Source organism: Coregonus lavaretus (genome assembly GCF_964263955.1).
Source record: "Coregonus lavaretus genome assembly, chromosome: 9".
Classification (NCBI taxonomy): Eukaryota; Metazoa; Chordata; class Actinopteri; order Salmoniformes; family Salmonidae; genus Coregonus; species Coregonus lavaretus.
Window position 1 is genome coordinate 47,844,618 of NC_139996.1, and position 24,913 is coordinate 47,869,530.

General features: G+C 44.2%; 1 protein-coding gene across 2 annotated transcripts in view; it reads right to left on the reverse strand.

Annotated features, from left to right (window-relative positions):
• The window catches only part of LOC311135278 (pleckstrin homology domain-containing family A member 7-like), a gene marked incomplete at its 5' end in the record, with an annotated part of 186,933 nt that overhangs the window by 21,949 nt on the left and 140,071 nt on the right, over positions 1 to 24,913 (reverse strand). For both annotated transcript variants that reach the window (XM_084169234.1, XM_084169235.1), the window contains 4 exons: positions 8,224 to 8,307; positions 8,444 to 9,023; positions 11,080 to 11,646; positions 17,178 to 17,359. In XM_084169234.1, coding sequence (XP_084025360.1) covers positions 8,224 to 8,307; positions 8,444 to 9,023; positions 11,080 to 11,646; positions 17,178 to 17,359 — 1,413 coding nt within the window. The remainder of the gene's footprint in view (positions 1 to 8,223; positions 8,308 to 8,443; positions 9,024 to 11,079; positions 11,647 to 17,177; positions 17,360 to 24,913) is intronic.

Genomic DNA, 24,913 nt, shown 5'->3' on the forward strand with positions numbered 1-24,913 from the left:
GTGTCAATCAAAGCTTTACGGCATTACAGTATGGAAGCGTACAACATTTTGACAGCTATACGCTTCCATATTATAGATCTAACTGTATAGTGGGGTTATTAGTTGCTGAATGAATCACTGATACTCCATATGATTATATAGCACTACTCATTAACGTCAAATCTACCATGATGTGTTATAATGATTTCATAATGGATTAGGAATTAAAAGGTGAGATGATTGTAAGTCTATTGTCAAGAATATGCATTTGGATGAATGTCATCTGTTAGGCTTGTTATAAGATGAGTAAAAAGAAAAATGGGGAAAAAGTTAATGTTGTCATCCAAAGCACCCACGCACACACACAGACCCAGACAGATATAAAGTATGCATTCCTAAGTATTGGCACATCACATTTATTTATGAGCTTCTCAATGTTATGCCATCAGAGATGCAAGACGTGCACATACAAAATGGAAGCACACTACAAGCAGCCGCTCCAAGATCAAAAATGGCTCCACTTTGAAGCAAACTAGCAACATCTCAGCCAAACACACTTAAAAAAACACTGAAAATGAGCGAGAGACAGTCCAGGCAGATTTAAAAAATAGAACTGTATCTAAAGTCAACCAGACAGTCTTAGCCTGGGATGACTGTATGGAAGCTAGCTAGCACAACACGACATGCTAACACACAATCCGGCACTACAACATAGCCTAACTTGGAGTGCAAAAACCACCACTACAGGCTGCTACGGCCTTATAGCCTTGTTTGATCAAATGTAACAACTGAAACCAGAACTATTCTGGGTTAGAGACGAAGAGAAACTGGAACGGTTATTTAGAAAATAAGTGTTCCTGGTTGCACATTTTGTTTCAAAAGCATGGAAGATACTGTACGTCAAGATAAGCTATATAACTGAAATAGCAGGTTTTTGTTTAGTTTTTCAGTTTTTCATTTGAATGTACAGTATATATGTACAGTGCCTTGCAAAGTATTCAGACCCGTTGGATTTCTTCAAATGTTATTGTATTACAAAGTGGGATTAAAATGGATTTAATTGTCATTTTCTGTCAACAATCTACACAAATTACGCAAGAAAAATTATAACTAAAATCATAACTAGAAATAACAAAAATATAGCTAACTAACTAAAATATAGTCGTTTTGTTTAGGCAAGCCTAAATTAATTCAGGAGTAAAATTTGGCTTAACAAATCACATACGTTACATAGACTTACAGTGAGGGAAAAAAGTATTTGATCCCCTGCTGATTTTGTACATTTGCCCACTGACAAAGACATGATCAGTCTATCATTTTAATGGTAGGTTTATTTGAACAGTGAGAGACAGAATAACAACAACAAAATCCAGAAAAACGCATGTCAAAAATTTTATTAATTGATTTGCATTTTAATGAGGGAAATAAGTATTTGACCCCTCTGCAAATCATGACTTAGTACTTGGTGGCAAAACCCTTGTTGGCAATCAGAGGTCAGACATTTCTTGTAGTTGGCCACCAGGTTTGCACACATCTCAGGAGGGATTTTGTCCCACTCCTCTTTGCAGATCTTCTCCAAGTCATTAAGGTTTCGAGGCTGACGTTTGGCAACTCGAACCTTCAGCTCCCTCCACAGATTTTCTATGGGATTAAGATCTGGAGACTGGCTAGGCCACTCCAGGACCTTAATGTGCTTCTTCTTGAGCCACTCCTTTGTTGCCTTGGCCGTGTGTTTTGGGTCATTGTCATGCTGGAATACCCATCCACGACCCATTTTTAATGTCCTGGCTGAGGGAAGGAGGTTCTCACCCAAGATTTGACGTCCATCATCCCTTTGATGCGGTGAAGTTGTCCTGTCCCCTTAGCAGAAAAACACCCACAAAGCATAATGTTTCCACCTCCATGTTTGATGGTGGAGATGGTGTTCTTGGGGTCATAGGCAGCATTCTTTCTCCTCCAAACACGGCGAGTTGAGTTGATGCCAAAGAGCTCCATTTTGGTCTCATCTGACCACAACACTTTCACACAGTTCTCCTCTGAATCATTCAGATGTTCATTGGCAAACTTCAGACGGGCCTGTATATGTGCTTTCTTGAGCAGGGGGACCTTGCGGGCACTGCAGGATTTCAGGTCCTTCACGGCGTAGTGTGTTACCAATTGTTTTCTTGGTGACTATGGTCCCAGCTGCCTTGAGATCATTGACAAGATCCTCCCGTGTAGTTCTGGGCTGATTCCTCACCATTCTCATGATCATTGCAACTCCACGAGGTGAGATCTTGCATGGAGCTCCAGGCCGAGGGAGATTGACAGTTATTTTGTGTTTCTTCCATTTGCGAATAATCGCACCAACTGTTGTCACCTTCTCACCAAACTGCTTGGCGATGGTCTTGTAGCCCATTCCAGCCTTGTGTAGGTCTACAATCTTGTCCCTGACATCCTTGGAGAGCTCTTTGGTCTTGGCCATGGTGGAGAGTTTGGAATCTGATTGATTGATTGCTTCTGTGGACATGTGTCTTTTATACAGATAACAAACTGAGATTAGGAGCACTCCCTTTAAGAGTGTGCTCCTAATCTCAGCTCGTTACCTGTATAAAAGACACCTGGGAGCCAGAAATCTTTCTGATTGAGAGGGGGTCAAATACTTATTTCCCTCATTAAAATACAAATCAATTTATAACATTTTTGACATGCATTTTTCTGGATTTTTGTTGTTGTTATTCTGTCTCTCACTGTTCAAATAAACCTACCATTAAAATTATAGACTGATCATTTATTTGTCAGTGGGCAAACATACAAATCAGCAAGGGATCAAATACTTTTTTCCCTCACTGTATAGGGGTTGACATGATTTTTGAATGACTAACTCTTCCTCTGTCCCCCATACATACAACATCTGTAAGGTCCCTCAGTCAAGTATTGAATTCCAAGCGAAGATTCAACTACAAAGACCAGGGAGCTTATCAAAAGCCTCATAAATAAGGACAGTGGTTGGTAGATGGGTAACAATAACAAATCAGACAGTAGGTTAATAATTATGCTGTGTATTATACTGTATTTAAACCACCAAGACACATAAAAGATACAGTCATCCTTCTGAACTGAGCTGCAGGACAGGAATGAAACTGCTCAGGGATGTTACCATGAGGTCACTGGGGATTTTAAAACAGCTACAGAATTCTGTGATGGTAGAAAACTGAGGATGGATCAACAACATTGTCGTTATTCCACAATAATGACCTAAATGACAGAGTGAAAAGAAGAACAGAAATATACAGAATAAAAATATACCAAAACATGCATCTTGTATGCAAGGCACTAAAGTAATACTGCAAAAAAAAAACACTGCAAAGGAATACACTTTTGGCCTAAATGCAAATCCTTCACAACTGAGTAACTGCTTCCTTATTTTCAAGCATGGTTGTGGCTGCATCATGGTCTGGGTATGCTTGACATAGGCAAGTTTTTCCAAGATAAAAAGAAACAGAATGGAGCTAAGCACAGGCAAAATCCTAGAGGAAAACTTGCTTTAGTCTGCTTTACACCAGAGACTGGGAAAGGAAAACACCTTTCAGCAAGACAATAACCTACAACACAAGGCCAAATCTACACTGGAGTTACTTACCAATAAGACAGGGAATTGTCCTGAGTAGCCAAATTACAGTTTTAACTTAAATCTGCTTGAGAATCTATGGCAAGACTTGAAAATGGCTGTCTAGCCATGACCCCCAACATCTAGACAGAGCTTGACGAATTTTTAAAAGAATAATGGGCAAATATTGCACAATCCAGGTGTGTAAAGCTCTTATAGACTTTTGCAAGAAGACTCACAGCTGTAATCAATGCCAAAGGTGTTTCTAACCTGTATTGACTCAGGGAGCTGTATACTTATGCAAAGACTATATTTTAGTTATTTAATTTCTATTAATATATTTTTTAAATGTATACTTTTTCTTGCACTGTGACATTACAGATTATTTTGTAAAAGATTGTTGACAAAAAATTACAATTCAATTAAAACAATTTGTAACACAATGTGAATAAATCCAAGGGGTCTGAATACTTTTGCAAGGCACTGTATATGAATGAATATAATTTATGCGTGCATATATTATAAATGTCTTTGCTACTGTGGATACAGTGTCTTATGAGCTCATGTGGGCTGGGCATCTTGAAGATGCAAGACACTATAATAATGAAACAAATCAAATCATATAGAACGGGACTATGGGGGGCAGCCAGCACAGGTCAACGCTCACAAACAGCCATGCCCAGGTTGAGCTTACATTGGTGGGGTAAAGAAGACCAGGCGTACTGGGGGCCCCCACCTGGCTGCTGCTGCCATGGCCCATGGGGCCTGAGGGGCCTAGTAAGGGCCCCAGATAAGGGCCGGAGGAGAAGAGAGGGTTGTTTTTGGTGGTAAGGAGGTGGGGGCCAGAGGGGCTGTAGTTGAAGTGCTGCAGCTGGGATAGCGTGTGGTGGCGCGCGGCGGCCATCTTTGCCTGATGCCTCCGGAGCTGAATGAGCAGGAGGGTGAGCTCCTCAGGCTGCATGCGTAACAGTAGTGTGTCCCTCGGGGGACAGAGGGAGGGAATGGGGGAATTAACTCAACACCCCAACACAGACAGACCACTCAATGGTTAGCAAAGATACTCAGAGCTGTATAGAATCTATATAGTTAGGTTCAACTGTCGGTCATGTTAGCACCAAAAGTTCTATTCCATTTACATTCAAACTATGCAATCTTACTGGAACGCTAGGGAAAGTGGAGACATCAAAAAAGTCAAACTGTAAATAGTAGTGGAGTCACCAGTTTTGGAGGCAGTGTTACGCTTGCTAGCAAAGAAAGCTGTAGAGTAGCAAACTAGCTAAAATGTTTCACCCCACTGTTAGCCAGGGTATTTAACTAGCTAAAGTTATTTAGAGTTAGTTAGCCACCACTCCTGCACTCTTTTACTAGCTAAAGTAATACTTGTGTTAATAACATGACAAAACAAATGTGTTTCCAGTTGTGTTTACATTTTACAGAAAAGGACGCAATCCACTTTCCAAGTATATTGTTTTGGAACTTTTGATACCAACACGGCAGCCATTCAAATACCTGTATCTACACTGAACAAAAAAATTAACGCAACATGTAAAGTGTTGATCCCATGTTTCAAGAGCTGAAATAAAAGACCCAGAAATTTTCCATAGCACGAAAAGCTTATTTCTCTCAAATCTTGGCAACAAATTTGTTTACACCCCTGTTAGTGAGCATTTCTCCTTTGCCAAGATAATCCATCCACCTGACAGGTGTGGAATATCAAGAAGCTGATTAAACAGCATGCTCATTACACAGGTGCACCTTGTGCTGGGGACAATAAAAGGCCACTCTAAAATATGCAGTTTTGTCACACAACACAATGTCACAGATGTCTCAAGTTTTGAGGGAGCGTGCAATTGGCATGCTGACTGCCGGAATGCCCACCAGAGCTGTTGCCAAATAATTTAATTGTGGATTTCTCTACCATAAGCCGCCTCCAATGTAGTTTTAGAAACAGTAGACCATGTGTAACCACGCTAGCCCAGGACCTCCACATCCGGCTTCTTTACCTGTGGGATCGTTTGAGACCAGCCACCGGGCAGCTGATGAAACTATGGGTTTGCACAACCGAAGAATTTCTGCACAAACTGTCAGAAACCGTCTCAGGGAAGCTTATCTGCGTGCTCGTCGTCCTCCTCTCGTCCTCAGCAGGGGCTTGAACTGACTGCAGTTCGGCTTCGTAACCGACTTCAGTGGGCAAATGCTCACCTTCGATGGCCACTGGCACGCTGGAGAAGTGTGCTCTTCACGGATTAATTCCGGTTTCAACTGTACCGGGCAGATGGCATCATGTGGGCGAGCGGTTTGCTGATGTGAGTGCCCCATGGTGGCAGTGGGGTTATGGTATGGGCAGGCATAAGCTACGGACAACAAAAACAATTGCATTTTATCGATGGCAATTTGAATGCAGAGATACTGTGACGAGATCCTGAGGCCCATTGTCGTGCCATTCATCTGCCGCCATCACCTCATGTTTCAGCATGATAATGCACAGCCCCATGTCGCAAGAATCTGTACACAATTCCTGGAAGATGAATATGTCCCAGTTCTTCCATGGCCTGCATACTCACCAGACATGTCACCCAATGAACATGTTTGAGATGCTCTGGATCGAAGTCTACGACTGCGTGTTCCAGTTCCTGCCAATATCCAGCAACTTCGCACAGCCATTGAAGAGGAGTGGGACAACATTCCAAAGGCCACAATCAGCCTGATCAACTCTATGCGAAGGAGATGTGTCGTGCTGCATGTCGCAAATGGTGGTCACACCAGATATAATGACTGGTTTTCTGATCCACACCCCTATCTATTTTTTTAAGGTATCTGTGACCAACAGATGCATACAGTGGATTTGGAAAGTATTCAGACCCCTTGACTTTTTCCACTTTGTGACGTTACAGCCTTATTGTAAAATTGATTAAATTAATGTTTTTCCTCATCAATCTACACACAACACCCCATAATGACAAAGCGAAAACAGGTTGAAATACATTTTTACAAATGTATAAAAAATAAATAAAACAGAAATATCTTATTTACATAAGTAATTATTCAGACCCTTTGCTATGAGACTCGACATTTAGCTCAGGTGCATCCTGTTTCCATTGATCACCCTTGAGTTGTTTCTACAACTTGATTGGAGTCTACCTGTGGTAAATTCAATTGATTGGACATGATTTGGAAAGGCACACACCTGTCTATATAAAGGTCCCACAATTGACAGTGCATGTCAGAGCAAAAACTCAGAGACAGGATTGTGTGGAGGCACAGATCTGGGGAAGGGAACCAAAAAATTACTGCAGCATTGAAGGTCCCCAAGAACACAGTGGCCTCCATCATTCTTTAATGGAAGAAGTTTGGAACCACCAAGACTCTTCCTTGAGCTGGCCGCCCGGCCAAATTGAGCAATTGGGGGATAAGGGCCTTGGTCAGGGAGGTGACCAAGAACCCGATGGTCACTTTGACAGAGCTGCAGAGTTCCTCTGTGGAGACCGGAGAACCTTCCAGAAGGACAACCATCTCTGCAGCACTCTATGGTAGAGTGGCCAGACGCCACTCCTCAGTAAAAGGCACATGAGACAGCCTGCTTGGAGTTTGCCAAAATGCATCTAAAGGACTCTCAGACCATGAGAAACAAGATTCTCTGTTCTGATGAAACCAAGATTGAACTCTTTGGCCTGAATACCAAGCGTCACGTCTGGAGGAAACCTGGCACCATCCTTACGGTGAAACATGGTGGTGGCAGCATCATGCTGTGGGGAGGTTTTTCAGGAGCAGGTACTGGGAGACTAGTCAGGATCGAGGGAAAGATGAACAGAGCAAAGTACAGAGCGATCTTTGATGAAAACCTGCTCTAGAGCGCTCAGGACCTCAGACTGGGGCGAAGGTTCACCTTCCAACAGGACAACGACCCTAAGCACACAGTCAAGACAACACAGGAGTGGCTTTGGGACAAGTCTCTGAATGTCCATGAGTGGCCCAGCCAGAGCCCGGACTTGAACCCGATCGAACATCTCTGGAGAGACCTGAAAATAGCTGTGCAGCGACGCTCCCCACTCAACCTGACAGAGCTTGAGAGGATCTGCAGAGAAGAATGGGAGAAACTCCCCAAATACAGGTGTGCCAAGCTTGTAGCGTCATACCCAAGAAGACTCGAGGCTGTCATTGCTGCCAAAGGTGCTTCAACAAAGTACGGAGTAAAGGGTAAAAAGCAGAAGATTCTAAAAACCTGTTTTTGCTTTGTCATTATGAGGTATTGTGTGTAGATTGATGAGCGAAAAAAACAATTAAATCCATTTTAGAATAAGGATGTAAAGTAACAACATTTGGAAAAAGTCAAGGGGTCTGAATACTTTCCGAATGCACTGTATCTGTATTCCCAGTCATGTGAAATCCATAGATTAGGGCCTAATGAATTCATTTAAATTGACTGATTTCCTTATATGTTTATATTTTTGTTCAGTGTATATCAGAAACCTGAAATCTGTATGGAGCAGAATGTTGCTGGTTCACATCCCATAGTTGTCCTTGTAAAGAAGTACTGTAGATAAGTTAAGCTAATTGCAAAGTGTCCATGTTATTCAAGAAACACTGGATCCTTGACTTCATGTCGTAATCTAACACAACACGTTTGGGTTGTGACTGGGTGTGTGAGTCCATACCGTTTTCCCGTGAAGGCTGGGCGCGCTGACCGTGTGTGTGATGTAGCTGGAGGAAGGCATGGACCGTCTCTCGATGGTGGCAGCCTGGCGAACACAACACACACACTGCAGTTAACGGTCTTAATCTGCCATTATCACCCACGCAAAATACTGTCATAAAAAATGACATAAACCTGCTATGACACATTCAAGTTTCAAGTTTCATTCACCTTCCTCTTACCTTGAGTAGTTGAGACTTGGCTCTTCGGGGGGACCCAGCCACCGGCACGTCCAGCGCGTATCTCTCCCCCCGGGGCATTACCACCACCCGGTTAGCAGGTGTGTGGGGCCTCCGTGGGGGGGACAGGGCCCTGGAGCCCGGGGGTCCCGGTGGGAGGATGTCGGAGGGGTCTGGGGGCACCGACACACAGCGGGGCACCTCAGAACTGGGTCGCGGGGCCGAGGGTGGCACCGTGGAGGGGGGCCGGGGCCCGAAGGGGTAGTCCGGGGCAGGTGTATAGAGGGGGGCGGTGGGACTGCCGTGGCGGAACTGGTGGCGCTGCTGCCACTCGTAGAGCTGCCACACGGTGCCAGGCCCACCGATGCCACCACCTTCCCTGGAGCCGGTACCCTGGAGGTCTGAGGGTCCGAGTCGGAAGTGGCTGAGGCGGTCTTGGGCGTATTTGTACTCCCCTTGGCGTGCGACGGTGGGGGGGCTCTGGCAGGGGGTCTTTGGCAGCGTCTGGTAGGCCTCCAGGCCAATGAACTTGGGCTGAGTCGAAGGGGTGTGACGGGGGAGCGTGCCCCCTCTAGAGGGGGGGCTATGGGGGAGAGAACAGGGAAGAGGTCGGATGTCAGACAAAAGCAAAGGCTATAAACTTTGTATCATCGTGTTGCTGATCTACATTTCACTGGCTTAGCAGAGTCTGAGTATTGTGCTGAAAGTAAGCCTTATGAGGCTTTGAGCGACACATGCTTGCATTATTCCCAGAGCCTCACTAGAGGGAGATGTTGGCTATGACCCCCATAAATACTTACAGTATTTCAACCATACACTGAAAACTCTTATCTAGTAGAATGTATGCGTGTGTGTGTGTGTGTGTGTGTGTGTGTGTGTGTGTGTGTGTGTGTGTGTGTGTGTGAAAGTACACTCCCAGTCAAAAGTTTGGACACACCTACTCATTCAGGGGTTTTTCTTTATTTTTACTATTTTCTACATTGTAGAATAATAGTGAAGACATCAAAACTATGAAGTAACACATATGGAATCATGTAGTAACCAAAAAAGTGTTAAACAAATCAAAATATATTTTCTATTTGAGATTCTTCAAATAGCCACCCTTTGCCTTGATGACAGCTTTGCACACTCATGGCATTCTCTCAACCAGCTTCATGAGGTAGTCACCTGGAATGCAGTTAATTTGTGGAATTTCTTTCCTTCTTAATGCGTTTGAGCCAATCAGTTGTGTTGTGACAAGGTAAGGGTGGTATACAGAAGATAGCCCTATTTGGTAAATGACCAACTCCATATTATGGCAAGAACAGCTCAAATAAGCAAAGAGAAACAACAGTCCATCGCAAAAACCATGAAGCGCTATGATGAAACTGGCTCTCATGAGGACCGCCACAGGATTGGAAGACCCAGAGTTACCTCTGCTGCAGATGGTAAGTCACCAGCCTCAGAAATTGCAGCCCAAATAAAGGCTTCACAGAGTTCAAGTCACAGACACATCTCAACATCAACTGTTCGGAGGGGACTGAGTGAATCAGGCCTTCATGGTCAAATTGCTGCAAAGAAACCACTACTAAAGGACACCAATAAGAAGAGACCTGCTTGGGCCAAGAAACACGAGCAATGGACATTAGACCGGTGGAAATTTGTCCTTTGGTCTGGAGTCCAAATTAGAGATTTTTGGTTCCAACTGCCGTGTCTTTATGAGACGCGGTGTATGTGAACGGATGATCTCCGCAAGTGTAGTTCCCACCGTAAAGCATGGAGGAGGTGGTGTTATGGTGCTGGTGACACTGTCTGTGATTTATTTAGAATTCAAGGCACACTTAACCAGCATGGCTACCACAGCATTCTGCAGCGATACGCCATCCCATCTGGTTTGGGTTTAGTGGGACTATAATTTGTTTTTCAACAGGACAATGACCCAACACACCTCCAGGCTGTGTAAGGGCTATTTTACCAAGAAGGAGAGTGATGGAGTGCTGCATCAGATGACCTGGCCTCCACAATCCCCTGACCTCAATCCAATGGTTTGGGATGAGTCGGACGACAGAGTGAAGGAAAAGCAGCCAACAAGTGCTCAGCATATGTGGGAACTCCTTCAAGATTGTTGGAAAAATATTCCAGGTGAAGCTGGTCGAGAGAATGACAAGACTGTGCAAAGCTGTCATCAAGGCAAAGGGTGGCTACTGAAGAATCTAAAATCTAAAATATATTTTGATTGGTTTAAAACGTTTTTGGTTATTACATGATTCCATATGTGTTATTTCATAGTTTTGATGTCTTCACTATTATTCTACAATGTAGAAAATAGTAAAAATGAAGAAAAACCCTAGAATGAGTAGGTGTGTCCAAACATTTGACTGGTACTGTATGTGTTTGAATATGCACCACAATAAACATTTGCGAGTGTGCATGCTCATGCTGTGCACGTGTATAAGTTTAAAGTTGTATTAGTCATACAATATGTACGGGATACGCATGGTATACATGGTCCAACGAAATGCTTATAAGAGTAGGCCAATGTGTATGAACTCAAGGATAAACATATGAGTGTCAATGTGTTTGTATTTCTATGCCATTTGAATGCACAATGATAAACACCTAGATGAGCGGTGGTGTGACGTGTGAACCGTGACCTTTACCCTTTGTGCTCGGCCCTCTGCACCTTGACCCAGTGCTCCACCTGCTCCAGGGTGCTCCTCCTCTGCACCTGCCTGTGAGTGTCAACCACCTGGGGGGGCAGCGTGGCCCTCTGGTACGTCCCCGTCCCCATCCCGTTGGGTTCCGGAATGGGTGTCCCGTTCCTCAGACAGGCCCCAGGGGGCAGGGTGTAGGCGCCGCGCGACGGGGCACGTGATGGCGCCCTAGAGGTGGGCGCGGATGTGGGTGCGGATGCTGAGTCTGGAGGTAGGGTGGGAATGGGAGGGAGACTGCTAGGAGGAACGGCGTCCATTTGAATTTCCACGCTTCCGCCGCCAAGGGAAGGAATCTTGGAAGTGATGGGATTTAGAGTGTCGCTCCGGAAGCTACAGCGCTCCTCGGTTTCTCGGATGTCGGCCTGTTTGAGGACCACTCCATCGCTATGGAGATGGAGGTCTGCTCGGGGTTCGCGTGAGGTCTTTGTGTAGTTGTTGACGTGGTTGGTTTGGGGGACCCCCTGGCGTTCCGACACGTTGGGCATTTCCGATTTCTCCGATGTTTCCAATGGCCTAGGAAAGGAAAAGAACGGGAGATGGATGTTTTGGTTTGGCTCTCTATCTCAACACAGGAACAACATCATTATTGACATTGCCATTGTATCAGGACAGTAACTAGGGAAAATTCCAGTAACTTTCCAAAAATTCCCACTTATTTTGCTTCCTCATTTTGTTTCCAGGAGTTATGTTAGATCTTACTTTTTGTAATTTACTAGAGAATCATTATTTCATCCCTTCATATCTCTAATCACAACCAAGTGAGGTGTTAACGTTAGCATAGCATTTAGCCTTGGTTGACACTAACATGAATGAATTGCCCATCAAAATAGGATATAGGTACCTAGCCTCAGCTACAGGGAAAACCAGGCTAATTCCATCTACATGAAAGAGAACTGGGCTACTTAGCATTAGCAAATTAGCGTAGCCTAGCTTCCTGGGTCTCTCAGGCTAGTTAACCTGACAGCCACTTGTGCTAAAACAAATAGCTCAGGGTGTCTAAAGGACTGGCGGGGAATGAGCAGTCATATTTGCACTGATGGACACAATCACTTCCCTCCACTGACACATGAATAATAGATATGAGCTTCTCATTCATCAAATACAGCGTTCCAGGACCGTTTAGTCATAAGAGCCACAGTGAATTGGTTGGCTATAACACGCATATACACGCATGCCGCGCGCACACAAACACACGAGGTGATAAACGTACAGTGGGGTCATTAAGGGGCATGGATGGCCAAATCTGATACTTGTGAACATTAAAACAAGTCTCAAAATCCGCATCAGCCAATTAAAATCGTTGCCGTAGTTGCGCATGATAGTACGCTACATGTTAGCTTTTCCCATCAGATAACCTGGCACACTTAGCCTTATGCTAACAAGACCAGCAGGACATGATTATTTCCTGGAACAAATTCTGCATCAGCCAATTACAAATGTTGATGTAGTTGGATGTGATCGAACACTTTGTCATGAAAGCGTCCTTAACAGTAGTAAAAACGGCATGGTCTGCTATTCTAAGTTACCAAAACACGCACTAAATTGTATCTGTGTAGTGAGCATGGCTCCTGGTAATTTTCAGCGTTTATCGGCAAGTTCGAATCCCAGGAGAGATAGTTTTTGAAATGTAGAATTACATTTGTTGTAATAGTCTGTTTCGAAGGGAAATCAAAACCTTGTAAATGAAGATGACAAATATATTTAAAAAAGGAGCTTCATGGAGTGTCTCTTGCAGACCAACACATAGGCTACAGTGGTGTAATGTTGCCGGAGCGTCGCTCCGCCGCCTCTCAGAATGGTGCTTGTTTAATAAAGTCTAGATCAAAGCTGAATCAATGTCTCACAAGATCACTTTATTTATTCTTCTACATAGGCCTAACATACCGAATATAATTGCATAACGTTACTGTTAGACCAAAAAAACACCTTCATTTGTTATATAGGCTAAACATACATGTACAACGTTTTATATGCATTATTATAGTCATCCACTTTGTCACATATGCATTATTTAAATCGAGCACCGAGGACCAGCAGTGAACTTTTTTTTTCCTTAACATAAACGCTTGACGCGAGGGGGCCTCAAACCCACGGTTACTGTACCCTGAAGATTCACAGTCAACCGCCTTACCAGTATACCCCACCTGGCAGTGATAATGGAGGTACATGACAGCTATTTGACAAGACCATAAGGCTCTTCAACTTTTTCCTTTTCACAATGTACAATAAACTTAAATATTGTATAGACCTCCTTTTATCTATGCTGAAACAGGAAAGGGCCTTCCCCAAACTGTTGCCACAAAGTTGGAAGCACAGAATTGTCTAGAATGTCATTGTATGCTGTAGCATTAAGATTTCCCTTCACTGGAACTAAGGGGCCTAGGCCGAATCATGAAAAACAGCCCCAGACCATTATTCCTCCTCCACCAAACTTTACAGCGTCTGCTAAATGACGTAAATGTAAATGTAAATGTACAGTTGGCACTATGCATTCGGGAAGGTAGCGTTCACCTGGCATCCGCCAAACCCAGATTCGTCCGTCGGACTGCCAGATCGTGAAGTGTGATTCATCACTCCAGAGAACGCGTTTCCACTGCTCCAGAGTCCAATGGCGGCGAGCTTACACCACTCCAGCCAACACTTGGCATTGCGCATGGTGATCTTAGGCTTGTGTGAGGCTGCTCGGCCATGGAAAACCATTTCATGAAGCTCCCGACGACTAGTTATTGTGCTGACGTTGCTTCCAGTTCCGGTCCCATTCTGTGAGCTTGTGTGGTCTACCACTTTGCGGCTGAGCCGTTGTTGCTCCTAGACGTTTCCACTTCACAATAACAGCACTTACAGTTGACCGGGGCAGCTCTAGCAGGGCAGAAATTTGACAAACTGACTTGTTGGAAAGGTGGCATCCTATGACGGTGCCACGTTGAAAGTCACTGAGCTCTTCAGTAAACCATTCTACTGCCAATGTTTGTCTATGGCGATTGCATGGCCATGTGCTTGATTTTATACAACTGTCAGCAACGGGTGTGGCTGAAATAGCCGAATCCACTCATTTGAATGGGTGTCCACATACTTTTGCATATATAGTGTATATGCGAAAACGTGCCTCTGGAATTTTGTCTAACGTTAGTAGCTAGTAGCCTAGTCAAGAATGCGTCATGCAATATTGGCACACTACACTTGTGACAGACCAAGCTGAACAAAAGTAAACCTTGAATTTTTAGGTTTAAAATATCCCTCTGGTTGCCAAGTTGACCTATTTTAAGAAGTACCATTGGTTGGTGGATTTAAAGAATTTGTTAGTGGAAATAATCTCTGCCGGCTGGTCTTGTTAGCATAGTGTGCCAGGTTATCTCACGGGAACAGCTAACATGTAGCGTTGTATCACGTGCAACTACGTCAACGATGATGCAGATTTTGAGACAGTTTAAGTTTAAACTTTTTGGACCCAATATGTTTGCACTTCCACTAAATTAGATCCCCTAGTCTAGACTAGACAGTAGGCACAGCTTGTTGTGAACATGGGAGGCCTCGGTCTCTGCTAGTTCCTGTAGTGTAGTGAAGCGACCTGTCACCCCTGCTATGTGTGTAGACCCACCTGATCTGACAGGGAATCAATCTCTGTCTGATACACATTGCCTCGCTCTCTCTCTCACGCTCTTTCACTATCATTCTTGTCTGTCTCTGTCCGCGTCTGTTCTTCCGTCCGTCTGTCCTTGTCTGTCCTTCCGTCCGCCTGTCCGTGTCTGTCCTTCCGTCTGTCCGTGTCTGTCCTTCTGTCCGTCTGTCCGTGTCTGTCCTTCCGTCCGTCTGCCTGCCTGTCCATGTCTGTCCGTTTGCCCCTCCGTGTCTTTCCGTCCGTTACCGTTCTGTCCGTCTGTCGGTCCGTGTCTGTCCGTCCGTGTCTGTCCGTCCGTCTGTCTCTGTCCATCCATCCGTCCGCCTGTCCGTCCGTCCATCTCTGTCTGACTGTCTGTCCGTCCATCCGTGTGTCCATCTGTCCGTGTCCGTCTGCCTGTGTCCGTCCATCCGTGTCTGTCTGCCTGTCGGACAGACATGGAAGGACAGACACAGAAGGACTGACGTCCGAGCGTCCGTCCGTGTCCGTCGCTTTGTCCGTGTGTGTCCGTCCGTCCCTGTCCGTCCGTCTGTCTGTCTATGTGTGTCTGTCTGTGTGTCTCTCACCCCCTCCTCTCTTCCACATATCACCCTCTTTCTCGCTCACATCTCTCTGTCTTTCATCAGCCCCCCCATCTATTATTCTCTCTAGTCTGTCCATTGCTTTTCCCACCATCACTCTCTTCTTCCATCTCCATCTGTCATTCACTTTCTCGCCATCCTTCTCACATCATAGTTAGGCATCTGTCATAAAGTCTGTGAAACTGTACTATTGTGTGTGTGTGCCTGCACCAATGCAATCTGAGAGCATGCTGAGTGGCATCATGGAGCAAGGCTGGCACAGACACAGCACCCTGCATCACAATGCACTGTCTGCTGCAAGGTCATACAGTATGAAAAATGTATGCACTCACTAACTGTAAATCGCTCTGGATAAGAGCGTCTGCTAAATGACTAAAATGTAAATACAGGCATGCACACGCACTCACACACACACACACAAAGAGCCCAAGAGATTGCAGCTCTGTTTCTCAGCGCTGCCTATCAATGAGACTGACAGAATGGCAAACACAAGGAAACTCATCTCTCTCCCCAGACAAATATATTCAGACACACACACACTTAAGAATTGCCACGGCTAAGTTACATTCACACTACAACGTAGGTCAGATGTGTAACTGCCCAATAAAATATTACCAACTTAACAGTCCCAAAAGTGCAAACTCCCCCACCCCTTCAATTTGTTAAAGCTAAATCAAGCAAACCTCAAGTATTTCAACATATTTCACATGTATATGACCCAGGTCTGGAGTGACAGGTTGACAGACAGGGAGGTTAGGTCCAAGGCAGCGTACCTCTTGGCTCCACAATTACCTGTGCAAATCACCTTTTCTCCTGGACTTTACTATCGGGGGAAAGTGTGAAACGATGTCTCAAAAGGATGGGGGTATCGTCGGAACTGTAGACATGGGACAAAAACCTTTTGACCCACGTGTTTATCAAAGTTTATATATCGATGGGGATTAAACGCACTGACACGGCAACTACATGACAAGAGAGAAGGGAAAACGTTCTACGTACAGAAAGGGTTCCATTTCGTGGGAAAGAAAACTGTTGTTTGATTAGATGATAATGTGAACAAAGTCGCCACTCAGAAAAGAAAGCAGACACAAATAATCCAGATATCTAGGTCAATCGCGCAATTTTTTATCTTTCCCCTATTGTCAAAAAAATATGCATTGGTTAATTCCAACGAGATGTTGATGTTCACAACAGGTGGGTGCTATTTTGGTACAAAACATTTCTGCCTTGTTTAATATTCTAGATGACATCAATCATGAATAAGTAATGTCGCAAGTCTTTGGGTAAAAGCCATGGTGAAAGTTGACGGGAGATTGTGGGGGGGACGGTTACAAATTATCTTTGGGGTGGTCATTTAGAAAGAGCTGGTTGGATAGAGTAATTTCATGCTAATTTACTAATTTGTGCCTATATGTAAATACAAATTGGTTGTTATTTTCAAAACGTTCTATCAATATAATAACAAAACATATAAAAGGGCCATATGTGGTTTAAGAACGTTGGCATTAATCATTTTAAAGAAGAAATTGTCATATTTCACATTCAGTTGCATACCTGAAGTCCCACCAAAATGTCTGGATTACATTAATTCTCTGTCTCTCATTGTTCAGTTGCTATAATTGTTCATTTGCTATAATACATCCATTATTTTATGGATAAAAAAATAAAATAAATATGAGTTGAGTATCTTTCTCCATTATGCAGCTGTTAGATTTCTCAGAAATGTATTTTGGACCTTTCATCAATTTTGACGATCGTTGCGCCTCCGAACCTTAACCATTGGCGGCGGTAATGCAAAACTGACCCAGGATCAGTGTCTAGGGGTAACTTCGCACTACACCTACCTCTTGAGGCTGTCGGTTTGGTTCTGCATCAGCGCCGCCTGGTTCATGGCCTTCACCCAGCCGTTCATGTCATCCTGCGTGTCGGCGCTGAAGAAGTATGACCGCATGCCGCCGTGCTCCACCTGCGAGTCAATCACAGCGCTCCGGTTGTAAATGTACGAGCGCATGCCCGTGTGGTTGGCCTATGGGAGAGGAGAGAGGGAGGGTCAGATTGAAGAAGAGTGATGGACGTGGTGTCTGGCCAATGGGGTAGATAGCAGGGTTGGGGTCAGTTGTGAATTCAGTTATTTCAGGTGAATTTAAATGTAATTCAACAACAAAAAATGGTCTACTATGAACTGAATTGACCCCAACCATGAAAGAGATGGATAGAGAAGTGTTGAACAATTAAGAGAAATAGGGACATCAACCAATGTCTGCCCATGGAGACACAAACACATATCTGTGTTGGCCAATAGAGAAACAGAGATACCAGCCAATGGAGACAAAAGCCAATAGAATAACAGAGAGAAGCGACAGAGTACTCCAGCCAATGGAAAAGGAGAGAGACATCCATACTGACCAATGGACACAGAGTAACATGAGAGACATAACAAGAATGCAAAGGTCCAATCCAACCCACAACAGAGGGCAGTGTAAACCAATCAACAACAAGCAAGCCTAGAAAGAGCCATTGTGATAGAACTTGTGAATTGTTTGTACTAGGCCTACTCTATACATACTTGTCTTATGCTTGTCTCCTATGGAGCGTTCTGATTCTCCACACTTTTCCCAAAGTGTGCACTTGCACACTTCCCATCATGGATTTAACAATGGTGGAACCTCCCTACAGCAGTCAACGCTTACACCAGGGGTGTCAAACGTACGGCCCGCGGGCCGGATCAGGCCCGCAAACGGGTTTAATCCGGCCCGCGAGATGATTATTTTTTTTTAAATAAAAAAATAAAATTTTTTTTTTTTTTTTTTTTTTTTTTTTTGTAAAGTATAAAAATGCGCTGCAATTTTTCAATAAAATAAACTGCTGTTCCAATTGCGTCCACTGGATGGCGCAATAGCAATTGTGTTAAGCAAGCAAACTGTTTATACCGGGGCAGAGCAAGTAGGTCAAGCATGTGCAGCCAATGAGCTACTTTGTTTTGCCCGCGATATTTATTACGGCTTCTACTTTTAACATTATGTGCTTTGGCACCCTCATTGCCCCAATATGTCTCTGTCAAAAAAGAGAAAAGTGGACACAGAGTGCAGAGTGTTCAAAGAAAAATGGTCATCCTATTTATTCACGGAATTGAATGGGAAAGCTGTATGTTTGGTGTGTTCAGAGCATGTTGCAGTGCTGAAAGAATATAACCTTCGTCGCCACTATGTGAGTCTTCATGCCGACAAATATGACAACTTTCAAGGACAGCGGAGATGAGAGAAGGTGAATGAACTGTTGGCGGGTCTGAAGAAACAGCAGTCTGTGTTTACTCACAGCCGAGACATCAATGACGCTGCAGTGAAAGCTAGCTACCTCATTGCTAATGAAATCGCAGTGGCTTCAAAACCATTTAGTGAGGGTGAATTTGTAAAAACATGCATGATGAAGGCAGCGGAGATTGTGTGCCCTGAAAAGCGGCAGGCTTTTGCAAATATCAGCCTGACAAGAAACACAGTTGCAGACAGGATTTCCGATCTTTCAGTGGATTTGGACAGCCAGTTGAAGCAAAAAGTAAAGTCATTTATTGCGTTTTCGGTTGCAATTGATGAAAGCACGGACATTACAGATGTTGCACAACTGGCCATTTTCATCCGCGGAGTTGATGACACATTGACCGTCACCGAGGAGTTCGTGGAGTTGGTGCCGATGACAGATACAACGACAGCAGCTGATATTTTTACCGCACTCGTCGGCGCGCTGGACAGGGTCGGAGTGGACTGGTCCCGCGCTGTCAGCCTGGCTACAGATGGTGCGCCCTCAATGATCGGGAAAAAAGCAGGCGTTGTGACAAAGTTCAGAGAGAAAGTGCAATCTGCAAATGGAGGACGTGATTTTTTGACTTTTCACTGTATTTTGCACCAGGAGGCTTTGTGTTGCAAGTCATTAAAGATGGATAACGTCATGAAGGTGGTCATCCAAACTGTTAATTTCATCCGATCCAGAAGCCTGAATCACCGTCAGTTTGACAGCCTTCTCAGAGAGAAAGACCACATCTATGGCCTGCCATACCACACTGAGGTAAGATGGATAAGCCGAGGTGCTGTGCTGAGGCGTTTCTTTGATTTACGAGAAGAAATTGAACAGTTCATGGAAGAAAAGGGCAAACCAGTGTTAGAATTTCATTCCGCAGAATGGATGCAGGACCTTGCATTTATGGTGGATGTTACAGAGCACCTGAATAACTTGAACAAACAGCTGCAAGGGCGCAACAAAGTTGTCACGCAGTATTATGACAGCATACGTTCTTTCAAGTTGAAGCTGTCATTGTGGGAGACGCAACTTGCGGGTGGTGATGCAGCTCATTTCCCCTGTCTGAAAAATGTGTGCGCGACCCAACATGTGGCAGACATGAAGCGGTTCAAAGATAAAATAACGGGACTGTTACGGGAGTTTGAGCAACGCTTTCAGATTTATGTTTATGTTTTTATGTTGATGTGCTATTGTTTTTAATTGATTTTATTTGTATATTTAACATATTATTGACTCTGTGGTTCTTGCACTTGTTTGGGGAACAGGATTTCATTATTTTTATCTACATTTCTGCCTGAGAAATGACACCCTGATATAGTTCTGTGATCTGTGAAACAGTTCTGTTAATCACTGAGGCATTGTGTGTTTGTGTGTTCTTTTTCTTTAGAATTTTCAAATAAACTTGACGTGTTTTATGATTAATAGTGATGTTGTGCTTGTACTATTTTGGACACACTGTCCTCAGGCTCCAGCTTTATGTTGTATGTTGATCGTATTAAAACAAAGAAAACAATCTGAAGTTGTTGTTTTTAAGTTATATATACCATGATTTTTCCGGTCCGGCCCACTTGGGAATAGATTTTCCTCCATGTGGCCCCTGAGCTAAAATGAGTTTGACACCCCTGGCTTACACCATTCCAATGCTTTAAAAATCCATCACAGGGGGTATTGCAAGTGCACACTTTGGGAGAAGGATGGCTAATCAATATTTCAAGAGACAGTTTTCCTTAGATAGAAGACGGCTATCACTGGCACTGCAAAAGGCAATTATTGAGGCAATCACTCATGCCATCGCCATTATGTAACAAATGAGAGCCAATCTATATGGGGTGTATTCACTAGGAACCAAACTGAGGCAAACAGGCTGAAACGGAGAGGGACCTACCTGAATTTGTCCAATAAGAAACGCTTGTTTTAGTTTTTCCGTACCAAAACGTTTTGCTACAGTATGTGCTAATGAATACACCCCTGCCCCGATTCCCTATTAGTGCACTACATTTGACAAGGGCCCTGGTCAAAAGTAGTGCACTGTATAGGGAATAGGGTGCCATTTGGGACTCATGGTTTTAGTTGGATCTAGACAAAGCAAGGTAAAGGCATCTTATTAACGTGTGATTTTGCCTGGCTCGACATTTGATACAAACATGGCTTTTCGAGTTGAGGCATGGGTGTTGTTAGTGGTGTGAAAACCCTTACAACAGTATACACACACACGTGTATACCACAAGAGGCTGCTGGGGGAGGATGGCTTATAAGAATGGCTGGAATGGAGTGAATGGAATGGTATCAAACACATGGAATCCACGTGTTTGATGTGTTCAATACTATTCCATTTATTCCGTTCCAGCCATTACTATGAGCCCATCCTACCCAATGGAGGTGCACTGGCCACCTGTGGTGTACACACACATTTATGCACACATATATTCACACAAACACACAGACAGACCGTGCTCCTGCAGGTTGACTGAGTGTAATGATAAGCCTCTTGGCCCCAATCAGTAGGTCGAGAAGGTCGGGCCAGAAGGCTGCCTCTACCCCCTGGGGAGGTCTTAAATCTCCTCCCTGGCTAGTCTGGCTTCGGCCTATAGTGTACACTGTGGAATAGGGTGAAGTTGCCCCTAGATCAAGGATCAGCTTCCCCTCCCACGATCCTAACCTTAACCATTAGTGGGGGAAATGCAAAACTGACCATCTAGATGCAGCTTCCCCTTCCTCTGTACACTAGAGTATAGCAGTAGAAGGCCTAACGTAGTTACTAGCAAGGCCACACAGGGGGGTCAGACTGCTGCTGTGTTAATCAGCTGTCTAATCACCCCTCCCTCACTCTTCAGCCTCTTCAGCTATCTGGACAAGCTGCTATCTAATACAGTTCTATATCTGCCCTGTCGTTCATAGTTGGATGTATGTGCATGCCATACACATGCACACACATCTATCAATCCATCCCAACATCTACCCTGTTACTGTAACTATCCAATACCTGCCCTGCCTTTTCAGACCAATATAAGAATGTGAAGACACCGAAACAAACACTGCCTGGTCTCCAATAACAGCCCTTACCACAGCCTCATAGCATTCCTGCTACAGGGAAGAGGCTGAGTGGGACATTCAGTGCACTGTGTGACCACCACACCTCCACAGAGAATGCACACTGCTCACTCTGGGCAAGTCCCCCTCCCTCTCCTCCTCAAAAATAGCCAGCCTGTACTCCCAGACAGGAAGGCTAACAATAGCAGCAGTCCTCTTATTCCTCTCCCCAGCCCCTCTCAGACACGCAGGCCTTTTTTGTCCCGTCTATTCAAAGCCTTCTTATTGTGCAGATAAGCCTGGGGGCCTAGACCGCGTCCCAAATGGCACCCCATTCCCTACATAGTGTACTACTTTTTACCAGAGCCCTATACTATGTAGGGAATAGGGTGCCATTTGGGACATAACCCTGGTCTCTCTAAGCTGCGATAACACAAACTCATGAACTCTCACGTAAAAATATTTTTACATCAATAAACACATGATTCGCACAGAACGTTCTGGAATCCACAATCTCAAAACCTTTCTGCTCTGGGAAAACCATTGGCATAATGGAAATGAATATAGGAACTATATTCTGTATACTAACTGTTGCTTAATGACTGTTGAAGGTTATTAGCCTGGTCCCAATTCTGTTTGTGCTGTCTTGACAACTCCTACTGCTCAACTATCCACATAGGGTTAAATAAAAAATAGGAGTCAGCAAGACAGCACAAACAGAATTGGGACCAGGCTAATAACCTTCAACAGTCGTTAAGCAACAGTGAGTATACAGAATATTCACATCCTCGAGCAAGACGGCACAAACATTTGTTAAGCACTTTGAAATGCATCCCCTGTAAGAAATGTGCTCTATAAATAAACGTTTAATTTGAAACAGATCTGGGACCAGGCCAGAAGGTTTTAGATGCATTCCAAAATAGTCTGCATAAGAGGAGAAAAAAAATATTATTCCACTTAAATAAAATCAATCGATCCACCTCCATGAGTGGCATGCTGGACATGAGACAAAGCAGAGTTCAGCCAACACACACAACAACAGGCATAAGTGAATGAGATCATACAAGACAGAGAAGACGGATAAAATGAAGGGAAACCACGACCACGTCCAAAGGCACACCACTCTCAAAACCATAAGAAATATACACGTTGTTGTATATATTTCCCCTTTTTCAACCACACACTGATGGTAAATGACATGGTAAAAGCAGTAACTCTGGTAAAGTACAATAGGTTGAGAGGGCAGTACCTATTTATGAGTGGACGGTGCACTTGTGTTTCATTGGACGACTTCGCACACTCGCAGGGTCCCAGCGAGGCAGCCCACCAATAGGAACAAGAGAGGGAACAGAGTTCAACGAATAGGGGAGGGGGTACCAGCCTTCTAGCTAGATTGGTTGACTCAACAGTGGTGGGGTGGGGTGGGAAAGTGAGGTTTTAACCATGGGGAAACATTTTTTGGGATGAAGTAGTCAGACGAAACCAAGTAGTACTAACACACTGTAGTAGTGAATGGTTGCAGCACAATCAAACTAACCAGAGGACATAAAACACACACATACACACACAGACAGACCCCTCCAGAGAGACATTGGAGAGTGACCTATTCTGCCTATAGTATAGGGGGTCCTGACAGGGTAGGGTTACAGGTATTGACTGGGGGAAGGGGCAGTACTCCTAACATTCTCCCAACTCTTCCATGGCAGTAACAGGATCTTGGTTTAGGGAGTAGGAAACACAAGCTAGCCATTCTCTATTGTCCCCTCCCTCCGTCTCACTCGTACACGCACACCCATAGCAGTGGGACAGATTGCACAAGAGTGTAGCAGCTCAATATAACCTATGTCTCTGATAACGGCTTAGAGTAGATTACAGAGCCATTCCACAGTCAATCCCAAGATCGCCAGCCCAAATCTCCACTCTGCATTCAATTACATTTGGCCTGCTATAGTGTAACTGCAAACTGAGTTGTAAGAGCCTTTCTCACTGCATTAGTTGAGTCAACAGTAGAGTGAACTGTTAACAAAAACACCACCTATAATAGGACAACCGGATAGCAGTGTTTCTAGGGTTGCAAAATTCTGGTAACTTTCCCAAAGGATTCCTGATTTCCTTCTTATTCCCTACCGTTTCTGGGCCAACCGGGACTTCTGGAAAACCTGGGAATTTTGGGAAAGTTACCAGAATTTTGCAACCCTTGCGGGTAACACCAAGACTGCACAGTTTCGTTTCAGCCCAACACAAGCACACCTTGTTCAACTAATGAAGGGATTCAGTGATTAGGAATAGAATAGAGTAGAATCAGGTGTTCTTGTATTGGGCTAGAAACCATATGCAACCATAGAACTAGAGTTGAGAAACACTGCCTTAGGGCCAGGGTGGTCTGGTTAGGAAGGAAACATTGAATCAACAGTGAAATAACATTGAATCCATGTCGTCAGCCAGGGGCAGAGATTGGAGGCATTACAGGGATTTTTCTGCCATTGAAATCCTTGGGCGGGCCGCCTAAGCGTTTTTTCTGGCCACCTAAATCCAAACAGTGTAAAAACAAAAACGCTTTCAGTGTAAACTGAAACGACTAAAACCAGATGTAAAGTATGTTTGAAAAAAATGCCCTATATATTTTCTTATAATATAATCTTTGAGAACTAACAATCACCAAAATAAAAGCTAGACAGTCAGGGAGAATTGATTTTGTTATTATGTTTGAGCGAAATAACAAAATGCATAGAATCGCAGGAAATGTGCTTTAAAAAACTGCTACATTTTCTCTCAGCTCCATGTAGAAATGTGTAGAATTGCAGGAAATTCTCCACTCAGGCAAGATGGGGGCTACTAAAATGTTCAATCAAATTCAGCCGTGGCGACGGGCCGACCCCTGCCACGCCCCCCACCTAAGCCCCTTTTTGATCTAGAAAAAACCCTGACAAGAGATACTAGGAGACCGACTGGTTGTATCAGTCAGTGACTGGCCTATATTATACGACCAGCCAGGCCTACCGTCTGTCATACAGTCAATAGACTGAAACCTAAACCCCTAATGGCTCTGCATGACAACAGAGGCAAGGCTGTATGTAGTGCGGAAAGGAAACATCACAGAACCACACTGGCTTCCTGTGGGAATGAAACCACTAGCAGAGGATATTAGAGAAAGATGTGGTTAATCTAGAACCAACCACAGATATACAGCTAGCACCACAGTCTGTCACAGGTATACAGTGCCTTCAGAAATAATTCACATCCCTTTACTTTTTTTTTC